The sequence below is a fragment of the Manis javanica genome, chromosome 11 (genome assembly GCF_040802235.1).
Source record: "Manis javanica isolate MJ-LG chromosome 11, MJ_LKY, whole genome shotgun sequence".
In the NCBI taxonomy this organism is placed as follows: domain Eukaryota; kingdom Metazoa; phylum Chordata; class Mammalia; order Pholidota; family Manidae; genus Manis; species Manis javanica.
In genome coordinates this window covers 21,997,516-22,019,174 of record NC_133166.1, presented here as the reverse complement: position 1 = coordinate 22,019,174, position 21,659 = coordinate 21,997,516, and the positions used below count along the sequence as shown (strand labels likewise).

The following is a 21,659-nucleotide window of genomic DNA, read 5'->3' as shown; positions in this document are numbered from 1 at the left end:
TTCATTTGTCTTCTTTCCTTTGCAAAATTCAATTTAATATAAAAACTTACTCATCAAATATTCCTATTTTGCTCTACTGATATAAACATAATCAGCCAATATAAGAGGAAAAATTTCAAAGTATGTGACATTTATAGGTCAGGTGAAACCAATGTAATCTAAGAATGAGTCTATGCCCTGTATTAACAGAAAAGGAGGTATTGACAAAAATAACATTTATTTGCATAATCACTTTTATCAGAAATGCTAAAACACATACTTTGCCTCAATGTCAGCTTTCTCTCGTACTGCATGAGCCATCTGTTCAGTCTCAAAGTACTTCTTTTTGCCTTTAGTTAAATCTTTCACTGTCTCTTGCAATTCAGTTTGGATCTTTGTCAACTGGTCCACACACTGTAAAATACAAAGTGCAATCATTATTATTTATTTTTCAGACTTACAGAAAATGAGTTTGTCCTAAGGACTATACACCATGCCCTCAGGATGGAAACCCAGGAGAAGAATCAGCACTTTTAGTCTCCTTCAAACTGCAATTTAAAATCCAATATACAGCTGGTACTCTCATCTCAAGTAATGGGTCGAACAGTGTCACAGTTTGCTTAACAACTCTGCTTTGAGAAATAACCTGTGAGTACTGCTGATGAGTGACATTAAGGCACAAGAAGAGCAACAATGAAAATGCTCTTACTGATGGAGATATCATGACAGTAAGGGAAAAAGAATAAAGGAATTTTGTATTTCTTCATAGTCTTAACTAAGTCTCCTATACTTTTGGGGAACTGATGGTGCAAAAGGTGCTGAAGAATTCACCTCTGGGAGAGAAGGAGGGCAATTTGAGAAGTCTGAAATGGTAAGCCCAAGATAAAGTAAGAGAAGCAGGAAACCTGGGTACCATATAGCAATTGTTATCAAAACTACCCCCAACTCAACTCTTTGGACACACATAGAACATTCTAGGAGAAAGTACAGACATAATAACTTGTAGAAATGTTTAATCAATAAACTCATAACACACTGGGGGCCAAAGTAACACTGCTTTGGGACCTTTCTGGATACCCAAAGGGGAATGAATCACTTTCCCCCACTTTGAAGCAAACCACTGATAAGTTTCACCAGTCTGAAGCCAGTTCAGGGAAGGCCCCATCAAAAACTTTCAAGCCTGGAATTGCACTGCCAGTGAATGATGGAAACTGACAAAAAGCTTAGCAAAGCAAGAGGCGACACTGGTGAGGACTGTGCCAGGCTGAACACTGTGGAATAGAACAAGCACTTTAGAAAAGTAAGGGTAAAGCACAAATAAACTTAAATTTAGACATGTGATATACAGATTAGGTTAGAGTTTCCCAGAAATTATTACAAGTTAAGAAAGGAGTGAGAGATCTGGTAAATTCCCTACGGGCACATTTATTGAGCACTTACTAAGTATCAGGCTGTGAATAAAGAGTTCAAAAAAACCCAAAAAACTCTCTCCCCTCTGCCTGAAACCTAGACCTTTGCTTAATTCTCTAGGTCTATGTTTTAAAAGAAACCTAATGAAGACAATGACTGTGTTATTAGGTAACATCACTTATGAAGCCTAATAGGTAAATTGCATCAATTTGGGATTAACAAAATATAAAAATCTAACAGAGAAGTCTTGGCCTTGGGCTTCTCTGAATATAGTGATTTCTGTATCTGGGCATGCTCCTTGCAAGCATCTTGGAAGCTCTGTCCACAGAGTCATAATCAAAGAGTTTAGTCTCTTTTGGGCCAGTGGCTATCCCTGCACATGTGAATCTCATTCTCTCACCCCAGACCTGTCACTGGGGGAACCAAACAGAGTAACACTAGTTGGCTATGTAGACTGAGGCATGCACTGGTGGGAGAACTAATTCTACTAATGCTAGATGCTGTCTGCTGGTTAGTTGTTCTCATGTTCTAAGTAAATTGTTAGTAGCTGTTAAGTGCTCCCTGTACTTATGTTCTAAGTAAACCTCATACCAGATGTGGCCTATATTATAATAATGAGAGTTTTAATGTTTAGTCACACATAACAAGACTCCCTACAGGCACTGCACAGGCACAAGGCACAATGTTTAGTACTTTACATGCATTAGCATTTTTAGTCCTTGAAATGACTCTGTGATAAAAGTATTTGTGTCCTCCATTTTAAGAGGAGACAGACTTTAAGAGGCTAGTAACTTACCCAAACTCATATAATGAGGAAGTGATTTTATCATTTACAGTGTAACCCTGGTTTTGTGATAACCATGTTTTGGAGGTCTCATATAGAGAAATTTTACCTTAAAATATTAGGTTTTTAAAATTGACATATAATTCACATATCACAAAATTCACCTTTTTAAAGTATATAATTCAGTGGTTTCTAGTATTTTAACAAGGTTGTACAGCCATTACCACTAATTCCAGAACATTTTTTATCACCCCAAAGAGAAACCTCATACCTATTAGCAGCCACTCCCCATTTCCCTCGACCCTTAGTCCCTGACAACCACTCACTAATCTACTCTCTGTCTCTATGAATTTCCTATTCTAGACATTTGTATAAATGGAATCATATAATATATGGCATTATGTGTCTCGCTTCTTTTTCATAGTATAATGTTTTCACAGTTCATCTATGTTGTATTATGTATTAATTCTTAATTCCTTTTTATGGTCACATAATATTTCATTGCATAGACATACTAAAATAGTAAGTTTTATCTTGCAGAAAAATCTTTTTCTTTAATTTTTAATAGTCCTAATTATAAACAAACCTCTTGTTTAATAAGTAATACCATGACAACACAACATTCCCACATAAAAAAGCTGAACACCCCAATAATGGCATATTTGTGGGTGTGAAGAGCTGAGAGAGTACTCCATGGCTACAACTAGATATTAAGAAACAAAATCTGGGGCATGTTCTGAAACATACAACTGTGTTTAATGGGACAATGGAATGGATTATTTAAAGGAGGAAGTGAGATACAAGGTATCTATACCCAAAATGTTCATTCACAACAATGGAGCTTAGCCTCAGAAAAACCAACCAAAGAGGGGAAGCCCCAGTCCTGTGGTGATTTACATGCACTGAAAGGTTTGCTAATTTGAGTACTTTGAGAGGAAACTAAACACAGTAGGTCAAAGGTTTTCCTGGGGATTGCAAACCATGTGGAGAGGATCTCAGTATTTCTACATAAAGTAAACAACATGGCTACCTGTACATGAGCAAGTACGCATGCACGCACGTGCACACACATGGCCACTCACTCCTTACATCCCTACCCTTTGAAGAACAACACATCTATCCTTAGTCCTGGGTAATCAAACATCTTACAGAGATTACTTACATCATTTTCATCTCTATATAAAAGGCTGTTAATTAAATTACTTTCTATATGTGTCACAATGGCAGATGGATTTTGTGATAGTTCGTATGTTAAAAAGATTTCTCAAAAATTTCAACAGAAAATTCTGGTTGATTCTAAGCATAGTTGTTTTTTCACCTTTATATAAGTTTCTAAGATACTTTATCTAACAATGTTAGAGATAAGCCTGTGTGTACATTGAAGAAATCTCTTGCGATCCTTTCTTCCCTAGCATTCGTAAATTCACAAACAGATGTTTTTCATCACCCAAATGAACTATTTCAAGTCAAAGTAATTTGAGTCCTTCTTCAAAGGAAAGTGCTCTACACATAGCAAACTACCAAAACTATTTATTAAATAAGTCATTAAACTTAATTTGCAAAGGAGAAGTTTACTTAGGATTTCCTATCCAACTTTTAAAATAAATTTCTTCTGCAGGAATCCAGTTTTCTGCAGGAATCCAGGGGAGGACTAAATTATATACTTTTAAAAAAGCTTAATAGTACGTATGTTAAGAAAAGCCTTGGTGTGATATATTTCCGGCTTTTTCCCAAGAGTTATCAGTACTGAGCAGACACAGAAATGAGTGTATAAGTTTACATTAAGGCTAAGGAATCAAAATGATGACAAACTTGGATATTAATTCAGGATTCTAGTGAAGAAATTAAAAGTATGAGCCCTGAATATGACACAGATCACAGGACAGATGAACTTACAAATTAATTGATGACAAGAATAAAAGTAAAAATAACTTGGGCCCAAAGACTTACAAACCAGTAGATTCTTTGACCCAGCAGTCATGTCCTAGAAATTCATCCTAAGAAACTGATTTTTTTTAAAAGTTAATTTTATTGCACTTAGTGATAATGTCCAAAAACAGAGGTCTGATCAAATAAAGCAGAATAAATGAAAAATTCACTCAGAAATAAAATATAATAAACATAAAGATTGTATAAAAACATGGACAATTGATTAGGAAATGGAGAGAATGGGAAAAATGGGATATCCTAAAACAAATATTCATGTATTAATTACAACTATTATAAAAGCTAAGATAAAAGAAATAAGGGAATTAAGAAGTCTACTAAGGTGAAGGAGTTGTATGTATTTTCTGTAAACCTACTTAAATATTAAATTTCAAGTGTTTCATAAAGGATTTCAGAGGATTTGGAATTAGGAAGTAGTACATTCACTTTCCCACTCTGCTATTTATTACCTAAGAATCTAATGTTTTTTAGCCTCAGTTCCATCATTTGTAAAATAATACTTATACATACCTAACAGGTTGTTATGAAAATCAAATAAAACTATAATGGATATCATTGTAGCTTACAAACTCTTAAGTGTTAAACAAACACGTACATATCACAATTATTTCAAGGAAGGTAAACTCTAGTATAAATTAGAACAATACAGACAAAAATATGACTAATTATAAGAATGATATATACTAACTGGACTTGTGGTGATCATTTTGCAGTATGTACAAATATTAAATCATTACACTGTACACCTGAAACTTAAATAACGTTACATTAATTATGCCTCAATTTTTTTAAAAGAGTGGCAAAAAGCCTTAGATTACTGTGGCTCTTGTTTTGCTTTATAAGCATATGTCAGCATCCAGAAAACGATGTAGAAAAAGCTATTACATAATTCTCATTATAATCTGCACAATGGCCAGACTCCTTATTATAATGTGTCTGGATTTATCCTTGAGTATTACAAAAGAAAATTTTCTATCCCCAAGTATTACAAAAAATTATCCCTAAGTATTATAAAATAAAACAGTAGAAATTTTAAAAAGACCATGAACATAAAAATGTTATGTAGGGAGGACTTTAGGTCAAAATTGGTTGTGATCATGACAGAACAAGTTGTTTCAGACTGCCTCCCTCTAATACGGAAACTGTAAAAGTTGGGACAAAATAGATTTTTCAAAAACTGCCAGCATTAAAGAACAACAATATACACTGGACTTCAGGGACTGGGAGAAGGGAAGCACAGCTAGGTAAGCTCCAACTTCACCTTCTTTTTTAGGGCTTCTGTTGAATCACGGCACAAAGAAAAAGACTGGAAATACAGGATGGAGTTTGAGGATGGCAAAAGAGTAGGAACTTGAGAGGCTAAGATCTGGAAAGATGGGTGCTACAGAGAAGCAAGTCCAAAATCTGTACTCAATTTCCCTGAGGTATCAGTTGACTTCTAAATGGCATGTGTAGGGTGAGATTCCAAGAAATTCAGGAAAAACCAAAGCTGAAAGGCTATTAGAGGATCAGAGCAGCTACATGATAATTGAGAAGACAAAGGTTGGAGTTCAAGAGTTGTCAAAGTAGGATTTTGGTAAGCCCACTTTGGTAAGTTCACTGTAGCACTATTCACAAAAGCAAAAATGTGAAAGCAACCAAAATGCTGATCAATGTGTAAATATATTTTTAAAATGTGGCATATACACACAGTGGAATATCATTCAGCCTTAAAAGGAAATCCTATAATCTGCAACAACACAGATGAACCTGAAGGACATTATGTTAAGTGAAATAAATCAGTCATAGAAAGGCAAATACTCCATGATAACACTCACATGAAATACCTAAGACAGTCAAACTCATGGAAGCAAAGAACAGAATTGCAGTTGGCAGGGGCTGGAGGTGGAGGAAAGAGGGAGTTCCTGATCAGCAAGTATAAAATTTCAGTTATGCAAAATGAGTCTAGAGATCAGCTGTACAACATTGTATCTATAGGTAGCAATACTGTATTGTACACTTAAAAATCTGTTAAGAGGAGAGATCTCATGCTAATTGTTCTTACACTAAAACTTTAAAAAAAAGGAGAAAAATACAAGATTAATCCAAAAAAAGGCAAAAAAAGGAGATGGAAGCAAAGTTATCGATAAAGAACAGATGATTTATTGATCCTATATGGAGGCAACTGGTTATAAAGTTTGGAAAGTACAACTGAGAAATCTATTGTGGTGGCTGTTTCTTTTGCACACTCTGTCTATTTCCCTTGTTTTTTCTCAGGAACCATCTCAATTTTCCTTTGGAGAATCACCTTCCCCTATTTTTTCAGTTCATATAGCTTGCATGAGAACTGTAGTCCCTAATTTGGGGGGAGGTCTGTGACCCAAAATATGCCAATGAGCCTCAATGCTGGTAGTTTTGTTGGAACTTTTAGAAAATGAAAAATGTGGGATGGCTGTTAAGATCTGTAAATCTGGCACTTTGGGGGCCAACATGTGGAGAGAACTGCTGAAGAATGAAACCACTGGAGTAAACAGGGCTAAGTGGATGGGAAGAAAGACTGAATTAAAATAAAATACCATCATTAGATCCAACCTGCCTGGATTCCATCCATGTTGGAATTTTCAGTTATATAAGCTAATACTTTCTCTTCTTGGTTTAAGCCAGTTTGAAGTAGTTTGTGTCATTTATAATCCCAGAGTCCTGACAGGTATTCCCAATATGTACTTAATGTTTAACAATTGCTTAGATCGAACATAGAGACCATTACTATCAGCTACAATATAAAACTAATTAATTCACAGTTACGAGGACTTGTCTAATCTCACCAAACATTCATTGCCCAGAGATGTCGGTTAAATTCAGGTCAGAGTCTATTCCACCAACGGAAGAGAAAAGGCACAAATGGTGAACTCTCTCAAAATATTCTGATATTGTGAAAGTCTGACCTTTCTCAATTAGATTTGGCAAATGTATTGGCTATTTGAAGCACAGTATTTCCTACTGATTAGGAAGTTAACAGTATTAATTCTCTACCTCTGTCTCTATCACCTACCCTTCCTCTGCATGCATGCATGCATGGTTATATATATTTGTACAATACATAAACACACACATTTTCTTCCAACTTTTGAAAACATTATTTGGTTCAGTGCTCAGGAAGACTATTCACCATGTTTTGTAATTTTGAGCAAAGATAAAGGCATTTTTATACAAATATATTAAAACCAACTGATATTACCTAAGTGATTAAAATTTCATATACAAATAATGTACATTTAACATGCTGGTTTCATGTTACTGAACTCTGGCAGACAAGAAAGATTAGTCTTTGTAGTTTTCGTACACAAAAAAGTTCTGAAAATCCAAATGACAATTAGAATCAAAACACTGGATGGCTACTGATGGAATTTCCTTAAATAATTATTGTAGTATTTTCTAAAGTATTAATAGTTCCAGAAGAAAAATTTAATTATTTACTAGGCATCATGACAATCTCTATTTTTGTAACTTTATTTCTGAAAAGGACATAATTCAATCACCTATTTTCAATTGCAAGCTTTCATAAAAATGACATTTATAATTATTTTTCTATGAATTTTTAATATATGTATAATCAAATAAATAGATTTATTTGAAAATTTTTACTTTTATATAACCTGTATAATTAAACTTTAGAGGTTTTGGTAATAAGTTTGCTGTATTTAGTCAAAATGCATCAACTTCCTTTAAATTATTATGAAAGATGGCTCAAATTGAAACTAAGACAAATTTTTCAAGACAGTATGATTAATAACATTAGTAATATATTAATATCAATTACTATTTTAGTGTACACCGAACTGTGCCAATATTGTGAAAGTAAGTAGCTCTATTTACTTGAGTTAAGATGAAAAGTGATATTTTAAGGAGTGTTCACTGTACTTTCAGAATGTCCACAGATTCAAATTACACTCACCTTTGTCAATTAGTAAAATGCAGTAGTTAGACGGAACATGTTGAAATCAGAAACATTTGTGATCAATAAAATGCTCAAAGTGTTAATAATTTTGCAGATTACAATGAAGCACTGAGATAGTAAAATGTATTTAAGAAAAGAACAAATAGAAACAATACCCTTTTCAGCTGCTGTTCTTTTAAGCTTCTCACTGTCCTTGCAGGCTCAGAAATGAGGTTTTTATAGTTTTCACATATATTGATCCGAGACTGGGCTACCTGCATTGTTCCCTCGAGAAAAGATTTCCAAACAGGATACATGCTCCTATATTCAAAGAGGACAGAAAAGTATTAGGCAGGGAAAAGGAAGAAAAAAGCTGTTAACCTTTTGCTCAATGGTTAGCCTACCTAGAGCGGATATATGGTTTATAGTTCAAAGTGTATATATACTGGTTTATAGATGGTGATATTTTTAGCATACATAGATGGAAATACAGCATATATTCTATTCCTTTATAGCTGGCCAATGGGTTGTTTTGATTCATTAGCTATTCTTGATACTGGAGTAAACTGATACAAGGATTACAATCCTAGGCTAGGCTAATACTTTAAAAATTGGTGAATAATTCACTGTCTCAAGGTCATCATTGTGAATATCCAGTTTCACTATTTCATTAAGATGTTTTCCTAATTTTACAGATCAGGTAACCGAGGCTCAGAGAGATTTAGAAAATTACTTTAGATCCTACAAGAATGTGACCATATTGAGATACAGAAGGTTGGGTGCCTCTAAAGTATATTCTCTGTCAACTACATCATATTAATCTCTTACATAGACTGATGTGGTTGGAAAAAAAATATTAACCATTGCTTATGGGCTTGAGAAGTCCATTTGTCTGACAAAGGAAGCCTGTGATATTACTGCTGTACATCTGTTTCTCTTGCTGTAATAATGCTCAGCCAGGATCACATTGTCGCTTGGAATCATTCCAAGTCCCATCACCCTTTACTTAATAAATGTAGTAAGCAATCTCTTGGTTAAGTCAAAAAATTATTCATCCTTTGCTTTTTGTAGTCAAGTTCTTTTTCAAGCCTTCTCTTCTATTTTGTTAAATGTGTTACTTCTAGTATGCTCCAACACTTGTTATAAACATAGTTTATAACTTATAACAATGGATAGTACTTTGTTTTTAAAAATGAGATACTTGAGCTGATAGATTATAATATTCATTTCCTGAGATTTTCTTTACTGTGTCATGTGGATTTTCTACTATATCAATGTATGGGACCACGTGCTACATGAAGTGCTAGCTGTGGGATAAGAGTGTAAAAACAAGAAAAAGAAAAGGTGTGTGGGTCCCTATCCCACTTAGAACTAAAAAAACTTTGAAGCTATTTTTCAACCAAGGAAAGTATTAGTTTGTATAATGGATTAGTTTGTATAATATACCAAATGAATCAATTTAGAGATAAATATTCATTTATTTAAGCAGAGGTATATGACCTTCCCTTTGAAAAAAAGATTCAGTGTTGTGCCAGCAAAAACTGTCAGTATAAAAGCACTGAAGGACATAAGAAGAGCAAAATTAATGAGATGATAGATGTTAACCTATTGTGGTAATCATTTCACAATATACTTAAATCAAACCATCATGCTGTATACCTTAAACTGACACAGTGATGTGTGCCAATTATTTGTTGATAAAACAGGGGAAAAAAAGAACAGTAAAATTAATGCCCTCATGGCCTTATTGTACGACAACAAATGGAACCTGGGATGTATGCAACCACAGACCCTCCCCTCCTGAGTAGTCCAAATCACTGATCTTCTCAGAAAACGCAGAGAGAAAAATTTGGTACTATGCTTTGTAACTATTAATTCATACCTAAAATACATTTTAAAATCATAATGAAAATGAGAAGGAACCATTATAACTTAGGATAGGAAGGAACAAAGGGAGGGAAGGTAGGAAGGAAGGGAGGGAGGAGGGATCCCTTTATCCATGCTGTCCCCTTAGGTAGCATCTTCTTCCCTTTACCTCTTCACTAGCTGACTGCTATTCAACCTTCAAATCTTAGTTTAAATGTAACTTCCTTTGGAACGTCTTTCACTAGTACCACCAGGCCAACCCACAGACTCAGCCAAGACTCACTCACATGGCTCCAGCACTTTTCCTTCAATTGTAAATATTTGTATGTAATTGTTAGTTAATGTCTGTCTATAGAGAAAATTTCATTAAAGCAGGGGTATGTATATGTCTTTCTCATTACTGCATTCCTAGGGCCTAGCACATGGCCTAATACTTAAAAAGGTTAAAATAAGTATGTGTTGAATAAAAAACGGATAGATGTATAAATTATGAGAACTGTACAATAAAAAGAAAAATCCTTTCAGTATGGAGTTTTGAAAAAGATCTTTATAGCAAATGCAGAGAAGGCACACGTGTCCTCAACAATGAGCTACCATGAAAAGCACAGAATTCAGTTGCCAGTCAGTCAGAAGATGTGGGTGTGTGTTCCAGTTTAATCAACAGAATTATATATAGCACACTTCACTGTATTTTCCATTTCCTCAACTGGCATATGGAGAAGTAACAAAAATATAGGTACCATGTACCTCACAGGGCTATTTTAACAAATAAATGCAATGATGTGAAAACTCTTGGTACACAGATTTCTTCTAAATGAATAAATAGAAATAGTAGCAGAATTGTAGTAGAAATTTAAGTATTTCTTGTTAACATAATAGTGGTAGTCCTAATGGTTGTGGTGCTCCTCATTCCAACTGAGGAAAAACAATAATGAGTTAAAGAGTGATTTTTTAAAAATTAATTTCACTAGGCTTCGTATATGTAATTTCAAAGCATAAGGAAAGGTACCAAGCATGCATGGTATTTTGCTCTTTTGCTTAGGCCAGGAAATGAAATTCATATTACAAAAGAAAGAAAGGAAATTCTTTTAAGAACCTATCACATGCTACACATTATGCTTATACTTTATGGTTGTCATTTAATCTTCATGAGAACTTTGTAAGACAGGCATTATCACCATAGTGCAGAGAGGAAAGTAAGGCTTGAAGAGGTTGTGTAATTTTTCTAAGGCTATTCACCAGAAAATGGCACTACCATGGTTATAACCTCGCTCTTCTATAACCAATAACTACCCCTCTGCTCCAATCCCAATTTAATCATCAATCTCCGTACATCTCCTGTTTCTACTCATGCCATTTAGGATTCTGATTCCAACAATTACTCAATCCTATCAGAACCCATAATTCATTTGATCCTACCCCTTCCCACTATCTCTCACCTCTCATTATCTCCTTTTCTTGTTTCATATCTGGACTAGGTTTTATGGTCCACCATTATAACCACTCCCTTATGTACACCCTTATCCCCCCTCTCTTTCCATCACCATAATCTACAAATTCCAACCTTGATTAAATTAAAAATTCTGTTTATGCCATACCTATGTCTATGCAGCAGAACATTACTGGAGAAAACCATCATCAGGCTGCCTGATCTCACTTTAAATTGATGTCAAATTCTAATGACTCCTTAGTGTTACCCAGCAATTCCATTGTGTTCCTCCAATCCAATTATTCTATCTTCTAACAATTGTCTCCTACCTCTTCTCCTTTGAAACCTGTAATGTGACCACATGTTCAGCTGACAACAAAGCTACCAGAAGACAAGGTCTGCATGACCCCACATCTACCAATCTCCCTGCCTCTGCACCCATACACTCTTGTCATCGCTTGTTTTACCTTAACTACCTGTGCTCTGAAAGCCAGCTTTTCACATTAGCACTGCACTCTATAACCTCAGTAATTGTAACAGCAATCCAGTAATTGTGCTTTCTCCAAAAATATCAACCTTTCCCTTTCTATTAGATTAGTCTAATGAGCTTACAAGTATGCTAGATTTCATCTTTAAAAAAAAAAAAAAAACCTCCACTTCTCTCCAGCTACCGCTTCAGTGTCTGTTCCTTTAATAGCAAAACTCTTTGAAACAATCCTTGAAGTGATTGTCTAAAATTACTGTTTCTACTTCCTCTCCTCCTGGTCTCTCAATTCAGCTAAAATAAGGCTTTAGCATCTACCACTCTTCCAAAATTGCTTGTCAAGGTCATCAGAGATTTCCCTGTTGCTAATCCCAATAGCCAATTCAAGCTGTGGTCTTATTATTCAATCTATCAGCAGGACTGACCTGGTTTATCTTTCCTGAACTACCTTCTTCACTTGGCTCCCAGGTCATTCCTCTCTCTTGGTCTACTTCTACCTCACCAGGTATTGTTTAGTCCCCTTTGCTGGTTCCTCTTCATCTCGATGCCCTGTAAATGCTCAGTGTCCCCAGAGTCAGTCCCCAGTCTTCTTCTCTTCTCTAACTATATTCATTCTTTGGATAAAAGTTCATCATCCAGTCTCATGGCTTTAAATACTATCAATATGTTAACTATTCCAGAAATTTTAATTCCAGCCCAGACATCTTTCTTAACCCCCAAAATGTAAAATATCCAACTTTCATATTTAATAGGCATCTTAAAACTCACATGTCCAAACCCAAATTCTTGATCTCCCCAAAATCTATTCTAGCAATCTATTATTCTATGTCACTGACAGCTACTCAAACCCTTCCAGTTGCTCAAACCAAAAACCCTAGAGTCATCGATTCCTCCTTTTTCTCTCATATCTCACATCTGTCCCACCAAGAAATCCTGTTCACTAGACTTAAAAATAAAATGAAATATATAATAAAATATAAAATGAAATATAATAAATACTGTCTATCTCCTCCACTGGTACTACCCTGGTTTGAGCCACCATTATCTCATCCTTGGATTACTGTAATAATAAGTAAAAAAGCCTTTTAAATGACCTCTCTGCTTTTGTTCTTGTCCCCCTAAAGTCCATGCTCTATACAGTACAGCCATTGTAGTGCCACCACTTCCTGGTACTCTGCAGTTCCTTACCATGTCCTTATCACCAATTAACAGGTTTAATCATTCATATGCTTACTGTCTTCTCTTTTCTCACTAGAAAGGGGGTTCCATGAAGCAGAAGCTTGGTTTTATTCACTGCTGTATCCTCAGCACCAAGAACAGGGTCTGGCATAGCAGGCACTCAGTACATTTTCACTGGAGGAAGGAGGAGGGAATGATGGAGCCTAGATTCAAACCCAGACTTGTATGGCTCCCAAACCTCTGCTCTTCTGCTGACATATGACTGCTCTTGGTCCCAGTAATAATGCTAAAGATTGAAAAAGGGTCTCTTTACTCTAATAAAGACATACTAAGCTTTGTATATCTAAAGTTCTTTGTGTATGTCTTACATGATTTTTGCCTCATATCTTCTCTACCATTATTTTATCTTTTTTTTTGTTAAATGACTCACTTTAAAAAATATATGTACTTTACTACTTCATACTTTAACTGAAAAGCAAGTAATACTTGTCATAGTAATTTAGTTATAATTAGTAAAATTCAAAAATGTTCATCCATATACTATCTAAAATCATGCTGTACAGTATTTCTCGTATTGCTATTAAACTAGAAAACAGAAAACTTTACCAAGAAGAGTTTTTATGAAGAAACAAACCAACCAATTTATTGTGACAATGGTGGTGGTCACACAAATCTACATATATGACAGAACTCCATTGAATTTAATATGTAAACACATACACATACATACATACAAGTGAGTACATGTAAAACTACTGAATTCTGAATTAGGTCAGCAGACTGTACCAGTTTTCTGGTTGTGATATTACACTTTACTTAAGCAAGATATTACCACTGGGGGAACTGGGGAAGAGGATTAAGAGCATTCTTTGTGTTATTTTGACAACTAGCTGCATGTGAATCTACAATTATTTCAAAATAAAAAGTAAAAAGCAGCAGCTTAACAAACAAACCATAGCTCTTCCCCTAGGCCTAAAAATATAGCCCCTGAATCAAGAGGACTCTAGAAAATGTAGTAGGTAGTTTCATAACCTTAAGATTAATTTATATATAACTGTTAACAAGGAGAAAGTACGGTGTTTAATAAATAAGTGTTCATATATTGTAGTTCTTGGTAGTAGGGAGAATATCCTAAGCCTAGGTAACAGAGGTAAAGGTGGGAGGAAACTGATTTCAATCCAGTTGAGGTGCAGTAACAACTGAAATACAACTATAGCTTGAGGTGCCCAAGGGGTGGAAAACCAAGGATGAAAGGAGAAATGGCTACAGATGAGGTAACAAATGTAATCTGGGGCCAGGTTTCTTCATGGCTTTCAATACTATAAAAAAATCTTAATTTCCTCCTATTGGCAAGGAGAAACAATAGATTTTTTCAAGCAGAAAAGTGACAGCAGGACTGTTTTACAAAAACACTGGTACTGATAATTGGTGGTATCGCACTTAATGAAATTGTGAAAGGGAGCTCAAAAAGGCAGAATGTGGCTACTTAACATTCCTAAGAGAAGATGAGATGTACAAAGAACTCAAAGATAGAGGCAACTGACTCTTTGGGTCCCAAGCTGAAGAGTTAATAAAAACATATGATCATTACTAGTTTATAGGCAAGATTTGAAGACAGGAATATAGATATGATTACTAAAAACAGTCACTAGAGAGCTGAGGGAACTCAGAGAAACTCTTAAAAAGGAATTACTATGATCTGAATGTGTCCCTCTACAAATTCCTATGTGGAAATCCTAATGCACAAAGGTGATGCTATTAGGAGGTGAGGCTTTTGGGAGGTGATCAGGTCATAAGGCAGATTAATGTCCTTCCAAAAGAGCCCCCACAGAGTTCCCAAACCCCTCCCACCATGTGAAGGAAACCAGAAGTCAAGGAGCCTGCAACTCAGAATAAGTACTTCGCTAGAACTCAACCATGCTGGCATCCTGTTATTGGGCTTCGAGCCTCTAGAATCCGGGGAAATAAATTCTGCTATATATAACCCAGTCTGTGGAAATTTGTTACAGCAACCTGAAGAGACTAAGACAGGGCTAAAAACCTGTCCTCAGATATTAAAAAAAAAAGTAGTGTTACAGAAGTCTAGTTTCCAAGCAAATGGGGGGTGGTTTAATGGCATTAAATGGTGTATGTATCACTAAATTGGCAAAAATGTTTAAAGGTGGATCACATGCCCTTTTGGTAAAAAATAAAAAGACATGGGCAATTTCATATCAAATTAGAAGAAATGTAAAATATATTGATAGAGCTGATGATGATAACATTTTAAATACATAAACCATTTGACCCAGTATTATCCTCTCTCAAAATTTACTCTATATACTTTCACCATACACAAAGATACAGCTATGTGCATAGACAAATTATCCATTGCAGCATTATTTGCAATAGTAATAAACTAAATAACTACCCACAGAGAAAATGGATGACTATAGTTACCCATACTATGGCACTAACACAGCCATTAAAAAGAATGTGGGACCTGAACATAGTGGCATGAAAGGATATCTAAAACAGACGTTCTTAAGTGTTAGTGTGATGGTGGAGGGTGGTTACAGAAGCATATGTGTATGATTATTCCTATTTTGTTAAAAACAGCAAAACTGTCTGTGTTCATGTATGAACCACACACGAAAAATATGGAAGAAAGGACCACATGCTTTTAACAGCAATTACTCTAGGGAAATAGAAATTTGAATGGAAGAGGCTTAGGGAAGAGGATGAGGCTGTACTTTATATTCTCTATACTGTTTAAAATGTAACATAAGAGCACTTTCGATAAGCATTTTTTAATTACCAATATAAATATAAATACAAAAAAAGTTAAAAGGGAAATTTTAAATGACTAGAACCTAAAATAAACTCCCAACAAAAAAGAAAAACTGGCATTTGCCTTTCTCACCCTCAATACCGATCTTTTCTATTGTCTTTTTTCACAATGGCACCACCATCCTCTCAATTGCCTAATTAAAAAATCTAGGAGTCATTCTACAGTCCTTACTTTCCCTCCCTCTACTTCATTCTTTGGTTAGCAAATATTTATCAGGTGCTTTCTATGTTCTAAAACCTATTTTAGATACTGAGAAAATTACAATTGACCCTTGAACAATGCAAGTTTGAACTGCACAGGTTCACTTACACATAGATTTTTTTCCAACTATATTGGAAAATACGTTGGAAAAATTTTTGGACATCTGTGACAATTTGAAAACACATTTTTTTTTCTCTAGTTCACTTTGCTGTAAGAATACAATATGTAATCTGTATTAAATACAAAATACATTTTAACTGTCTATGTTATCAGTAAGGCATCAGCTCAATAGTAAGCTATTAATATTTAAGTTTTTGGAGAGTCAAAAGTTATATGCAGATTTTCAACTACGTAAGGGGTTGGCCACCATAACCCCCACATTGTTCAAAGGTCAACTGTACTTTATAACTTGATAGTTATAGAATCTGTAGTATAGTCTTCAAACAATTATCCCCTCTCAAAATTTACTGTATGTCTTCAAACAATTTTAACAAACACATAAAAACGCTACTGAATCAATTCCAAGTCTTCCAGCTTCAGTTTCCTTGATATGTCTAAAATCTCCCCCACAACCTAATATATAATTCTAAGTAAGAAATGACAAATGATCAAATCCCTGCAATTCTATCCTTTCTGAATTCTTCCTCACATCCCTCTAAACCATCTTCATACTACTACTAAAGTGAAATTGTACATGTCATTCCTCTTGTGGAAATTCTTCAGTGCTTTGGTTATATTCTGAATAAAAAAAGAAACCCTGTGATATGCAAAGTCCTTCATGATGCCTATATCCTTCATGCCCACCTCTTCTCTCATCCTCCAACCCATGTACATCACACCAACTATACTGAACTGATCATTGATACCTAACATTCATTTTTTCTCATGCCTCCTGCCTTTAAGGTGTTATTTCTGCTTAGAATTCCTTTTGCCCAACCCTAGCAAACTCCTGCACATTCTCTAAGACTAAGCTCTAGAAGCCTAGGTTTTTCTCTACAGTCCCAATGCACCTCTACTACTACCCAATATTGCAGCTTTTAGAGTGGTGCTCTCCTGTAAGCACCTTAAGAACTGGCACCATTTCTTAGTTTCTCCAAAGTCTACTTTAACAACTAGCATGTAGTCGATTTTTCAAAGCTATATCATGAATAAAAAAAATCAATGGATAAATGAGTGTTTAAATACATGTTGACCTTGAATAAGACACATAACCCGAGACTTAGTTTCTCTATAGACGAAGTATATAGAATGAATAAGAAAAATAAGACACATAACCTGAGACTTAGTATATAGAAAGAGGATATATTGGGGGGGGGGGGGGAGCCAAGATGGCGGCGTGAGTAGAGCAGCAGAAATCTCCTCCCAAAACCACATATATTTCTGAAAATACAATAAAGACAACTCTTCCTAAAGAGAGACCAGAAGACATAGGACAACATCCAGACCACATCCACACCTGTGAGAACCCAGTGCCCTACGAAGGGGGTAAGATAGAAACCCTGGCCTGGCGGGACCCAAGCGCCCCACACCCCAGCTCCAGGTGGGAGGAGAGGAGTCAGAGCGGGGAGGGAGAGGGAGGCCAGGACTGCTGAATAGCCAGCCCTAGCCATCTGCACCAGAGCACAGACACAGTGCATGCGTGGGGTCCTGGATACTAGGGAAACAGGACAGTAAGACCTGTGAGTGGGTCCCTGCAGCCGGTGCCCCAGGGACAAAGATTAGAGAGTGCTTTTTGGAAGTCTTAAAGGGACAGGGACCCCACAGCGGGACAGAAGTTTCCTGGGATACTTAGTCCAGCAGCAGGGAACTCCGGGCAACCTAAACCCCTGGATAGCAGGGCAGCTCAGAGGCCCCTCACGGAGATAAACAGCCTCCTGGCCATTCCCCCTCCAAGCTCCACCATATCTGAGCTGCAGCGGGAGGCAGGCCATGCCCACAGCAACAGTGGAGATAAACTCCATATCGGCTGGGCAAGAATCAGAAGCCCCGTCTGCGTGCAGCTGCCCAGCACAAGCCACTAGAGGCTGCTGTTCTTCCAGGAGAGGAAGGCCACAAATCAACAAGAAGGGAAGTTCTTCTAGCCATCACTCGTGCCAGCTCTGCAAACTATCTCTTTCACCATGAAAAGGAAAAATTTCAGGCAGACAAAGATAACAGAGACAACACCTGAGAAGGAAACAGACCTAACCAGTCTTCCTGAAAAAGAATTCAAAATAAAAATCATAAACATACTGACGGAGATGCAGAGAAATATACAAGAGCTAAGGGATGAAGTCCGGAAGGAGATTACAGACGTCCAGAGGGAGATTACAGACATCCAGAATGAGATTACAGAAGTAAAGCAAACTGGAAGGATTTACAAGAAAAATGGATAAGATGCAAGAGGCCACTGATTGAATAGAAACCAGAGAACAGGAGCGCATAGAAGCTGACACAGACAGAGATAAAAGGATCTCCAGGAATGAAACAATATTAAGAGAACTGTGTGACCAATCCAAAAGGAACAATATCTGTATCATAGGGGTACCAGAAGAAAAGAGAGAAAAACGGATAGAAAGTGTCTTTGAAGAAATTATTGCTGACAACTTCCCCAAACTGGGGGAGGAAATAATCAAACAGACCACGGAAATACACAGAACTCCCAACAGAAAGGACCCAAGGAGGACAACACCAAGACACATAATAATTAAAATGCAAAGATCAAGGACAACGACAGAGTTTTAAAGGTAGCAAGAGAGAAAAAGGTCACCTATAAAGGAAAACCGATCAGGCTAACATCAGACTTCTCGACAGAAACCTTACAGGCCAGAAGAGAATGGCATGATATATTTAATGCAATGAAACAGAAGGGCCTTGAACCAAGGATACTGTATCCAGCACGATTATCATTTAAATACGAAGGAGGGCTTAAACAATTCCCAGACAAGAAAAAGTTGAGGGAATTCGCATCCCACAAACCACCTCTACAGGGTATTCTAGAGGGAGTATTCTAGATGGGAGCACTCCTAAGACTAAACAGATGTCACCAGAGAAAATAGAATCATAGCAAAGAGAGCAGACCAACCAAATACTAAACAAAGGCAAAAAAAAAATCAAATACCCACTGAAAGCAGTTAAAGGAAACATGAAAGAGCACAGAAAAAAACAACCAACATATAAAGAATGGAGGAGGAGGAATAAGAAGGGAGAGAAGAAAAGACTCTCCAGACAGTGTATATAACAGCTCAATAAGTGAACTAAGTTAGGCAGTAAGATACTAAAGAAGCTAACCTTGAACCTTTGGTAACCACGAATCTAAAGGCTACAATGCCAATAAGTACATATCTTTCAATAGTCACTCTAAACGGAAATGGACTGCATGCATCAATCAAAACACAGAGTAATAGAATGGATAAAAAAGCAAGACCCATCTATCTGCTGCTTACAAGAAAGTCACCTCAAGCCCAAAGACATGCACAGACTAAAAGTCAACAGATGGAAAAACATATTTCAGGCAAACAACAGAGAGAAGAAAGCAGGGGTTGCAGTACTAGTATCAGACAAAATAGACTTCAAAAAAAGAAAGTAACAAGAGATAAAGAAGGACATTACTTAATGATAAAGAGCTCAGTCCAACAAGAGGATATAACCATTATAAATATATATGCACCCAACACAGGAGCACCAACATATGTGAAATAAATACTAACAGAACTAAAGGAGGAAATAGAATGCAATGCATTCATTTTAGGAGACTTCAACATGCCACTCACCCCAAAGGATAGATCCACTGGTCAGAAAATAAGTAAGGACACAGAGGCACTGAACAACACACTAGAACAGATGGACCTAATAGACATCTACAGAACTCTACATCCAAAAGAAACAGGATATACATTCTTCACAAGTGCACATGGAACATTCTCCAGAATAGACCACATACTAGCTCACAAAAAGAGCCTCAGTAAATTCCAAAAGACTGAAATTCCACCAACCAATTGTTCAGACCACAAAGGTATAAAACTAGAAATAAATTCTACAAAGAAAACAAAAAGGCTTACAAACACATGGAGGCTTACCAACAGGTTCCTAAATAATCAATGGATCAATGAACAAATTAAAATAGAGATCAAGGAATATAAGGAAACAAATGACAACAACAACACAAAGCCTCAACTTCTGTGGGACGCAGCAAATGCAGTCTTAAGAAGAAAGAATATAGCATTCCAGGAACACTTAAAGAAGGAAGAACAATCCCAAATGAATAGTCTAACATCGCGATTATCGAAACTGGAAAAAGAAGAAAAAATGAGGCCTAAAGTCAGCAGAAGGAGGGACATAATAAAGATCAGAGAAGAAATAAACAAAATTGAGAAGAATAAAACAATACCAAAAATCAACGAAACCGAGAGCTGGTTCTTTGAGAAAATAAACAAAATAGATAAGCCTCTAGCCAAACTTATTAAGAGAAAAAGAGAATCAACACACATCAACAGAATCAGAAATGAGAATGGAAAAATCATGACACACTCCACAGAAATACAAAGAATTATTAAAGACTACTATGAAAACCTATATGGTAACAAGCTGGAAAACCTAGAAGAAATGGACAACTTCCTAGAAAAATACAACCTTCCAAGACTGACCAAGGAAGAAACACAAAAATTAAACAAACCAATTATGAGCAAAGAAATTGAAATGGTAATCAAAAAACTACGCAAAAACAAAACCTCAGGCCAGATGGATTTAACTTGGAATTTTATCAGACATACAGAGAAGACATAATACCCATTCTCCTTAAAGTTTTCCAAAAAATAGAAGAGGAGGGAATACTCCCAAACTCATTCTATGAAGCCAACATCACCCTAATACCAAAACCAGGCAAAGACCCCAACAAAGAAGAAAATTACAGACCAATATCTCTGATGAACGTAGATGCAAAAATACTCAATAAAATATTAGCAAACCAAATTAAAAAATATATCAAAAGAATCATACACCATGACCAAGTGGGATTCATCCCAGGGATGCAAGGATGGTACAACATTTGAAAATCCATCAACATCATCCACCACATCAACAAAAAGAGGGACAAAAACCACATGATCATCTCCATAGATGCTGAAAAAGCATTCGACAAAATTCAACATCCATTCATGATAAAAACTCTCAGCAAAATGGGTATAGAGGGCAAGTACCTCAACATAATAAAGGCCATATATGATAAACCCACAGCCAACATCCGACTGAACAGTGAGAAGCTGAAAGCTTTTCCTCTGAGATCAGGAACAAGACAGGGATGCCCACTCTCCCCTCTGTTATTTAACATAGTACTGGAGGTCCTAGCCATGGCAATGAGACAAAACAAAGAAATACAAGGAATCCAGATTGGTAAAGAAGAAGTTAAACTGTCACTATTTGCAGATGACATGATATTGTACATAAAAAACCCTAAAGATTCCACTCCAAAACTACTAGAACTGATATTCGAATACAGCAAAGTTGCAGGATACAAAATGAACACACAGAAATCTGTGGCTTTCCTATACAATAACAACTGAACCAATAGAAAGAGAAATCAGGAAAACAACTCCAATCACAATTGTATCAAAAAGAATAAAATACCTAGGAATAAACCTAACCAAAGACGTGAAA

The 21,659-nt window shown here is 36.1% G+C and overlaps 1 protein-coding gene across 3 annotated transcripts in view; it reads right to left on the bottom strand.

Moving 5' to 3' along the window:
• FCHSD2 (FCH and double SH3 domains 2) overlaps window positions 1–21,659 on the bottom strand; it is a 332,094-nt gene that overhangs the window by 154,739 nt on the left and 155,696 nt on the right. For all 3 annotated transcript variants that reach the window (XM_073216029.1, XM_073216028.1, XM_073216030.1), the window contains exons 5-6: window positions 8,213–8,357; window positions 260–393 (exon numbers count right to left, since the gene is read on the bottom strand). In XM_073216029.1, coding sequence (XP_073072130.1) covers window positions 260–393; window positions 8,213–8,357 — 279 coding nt within the window. The remainder of the gene's footprint in view (window positions 1–259; window positions 394–8,212; window positions 8,358–21,659) is intronic.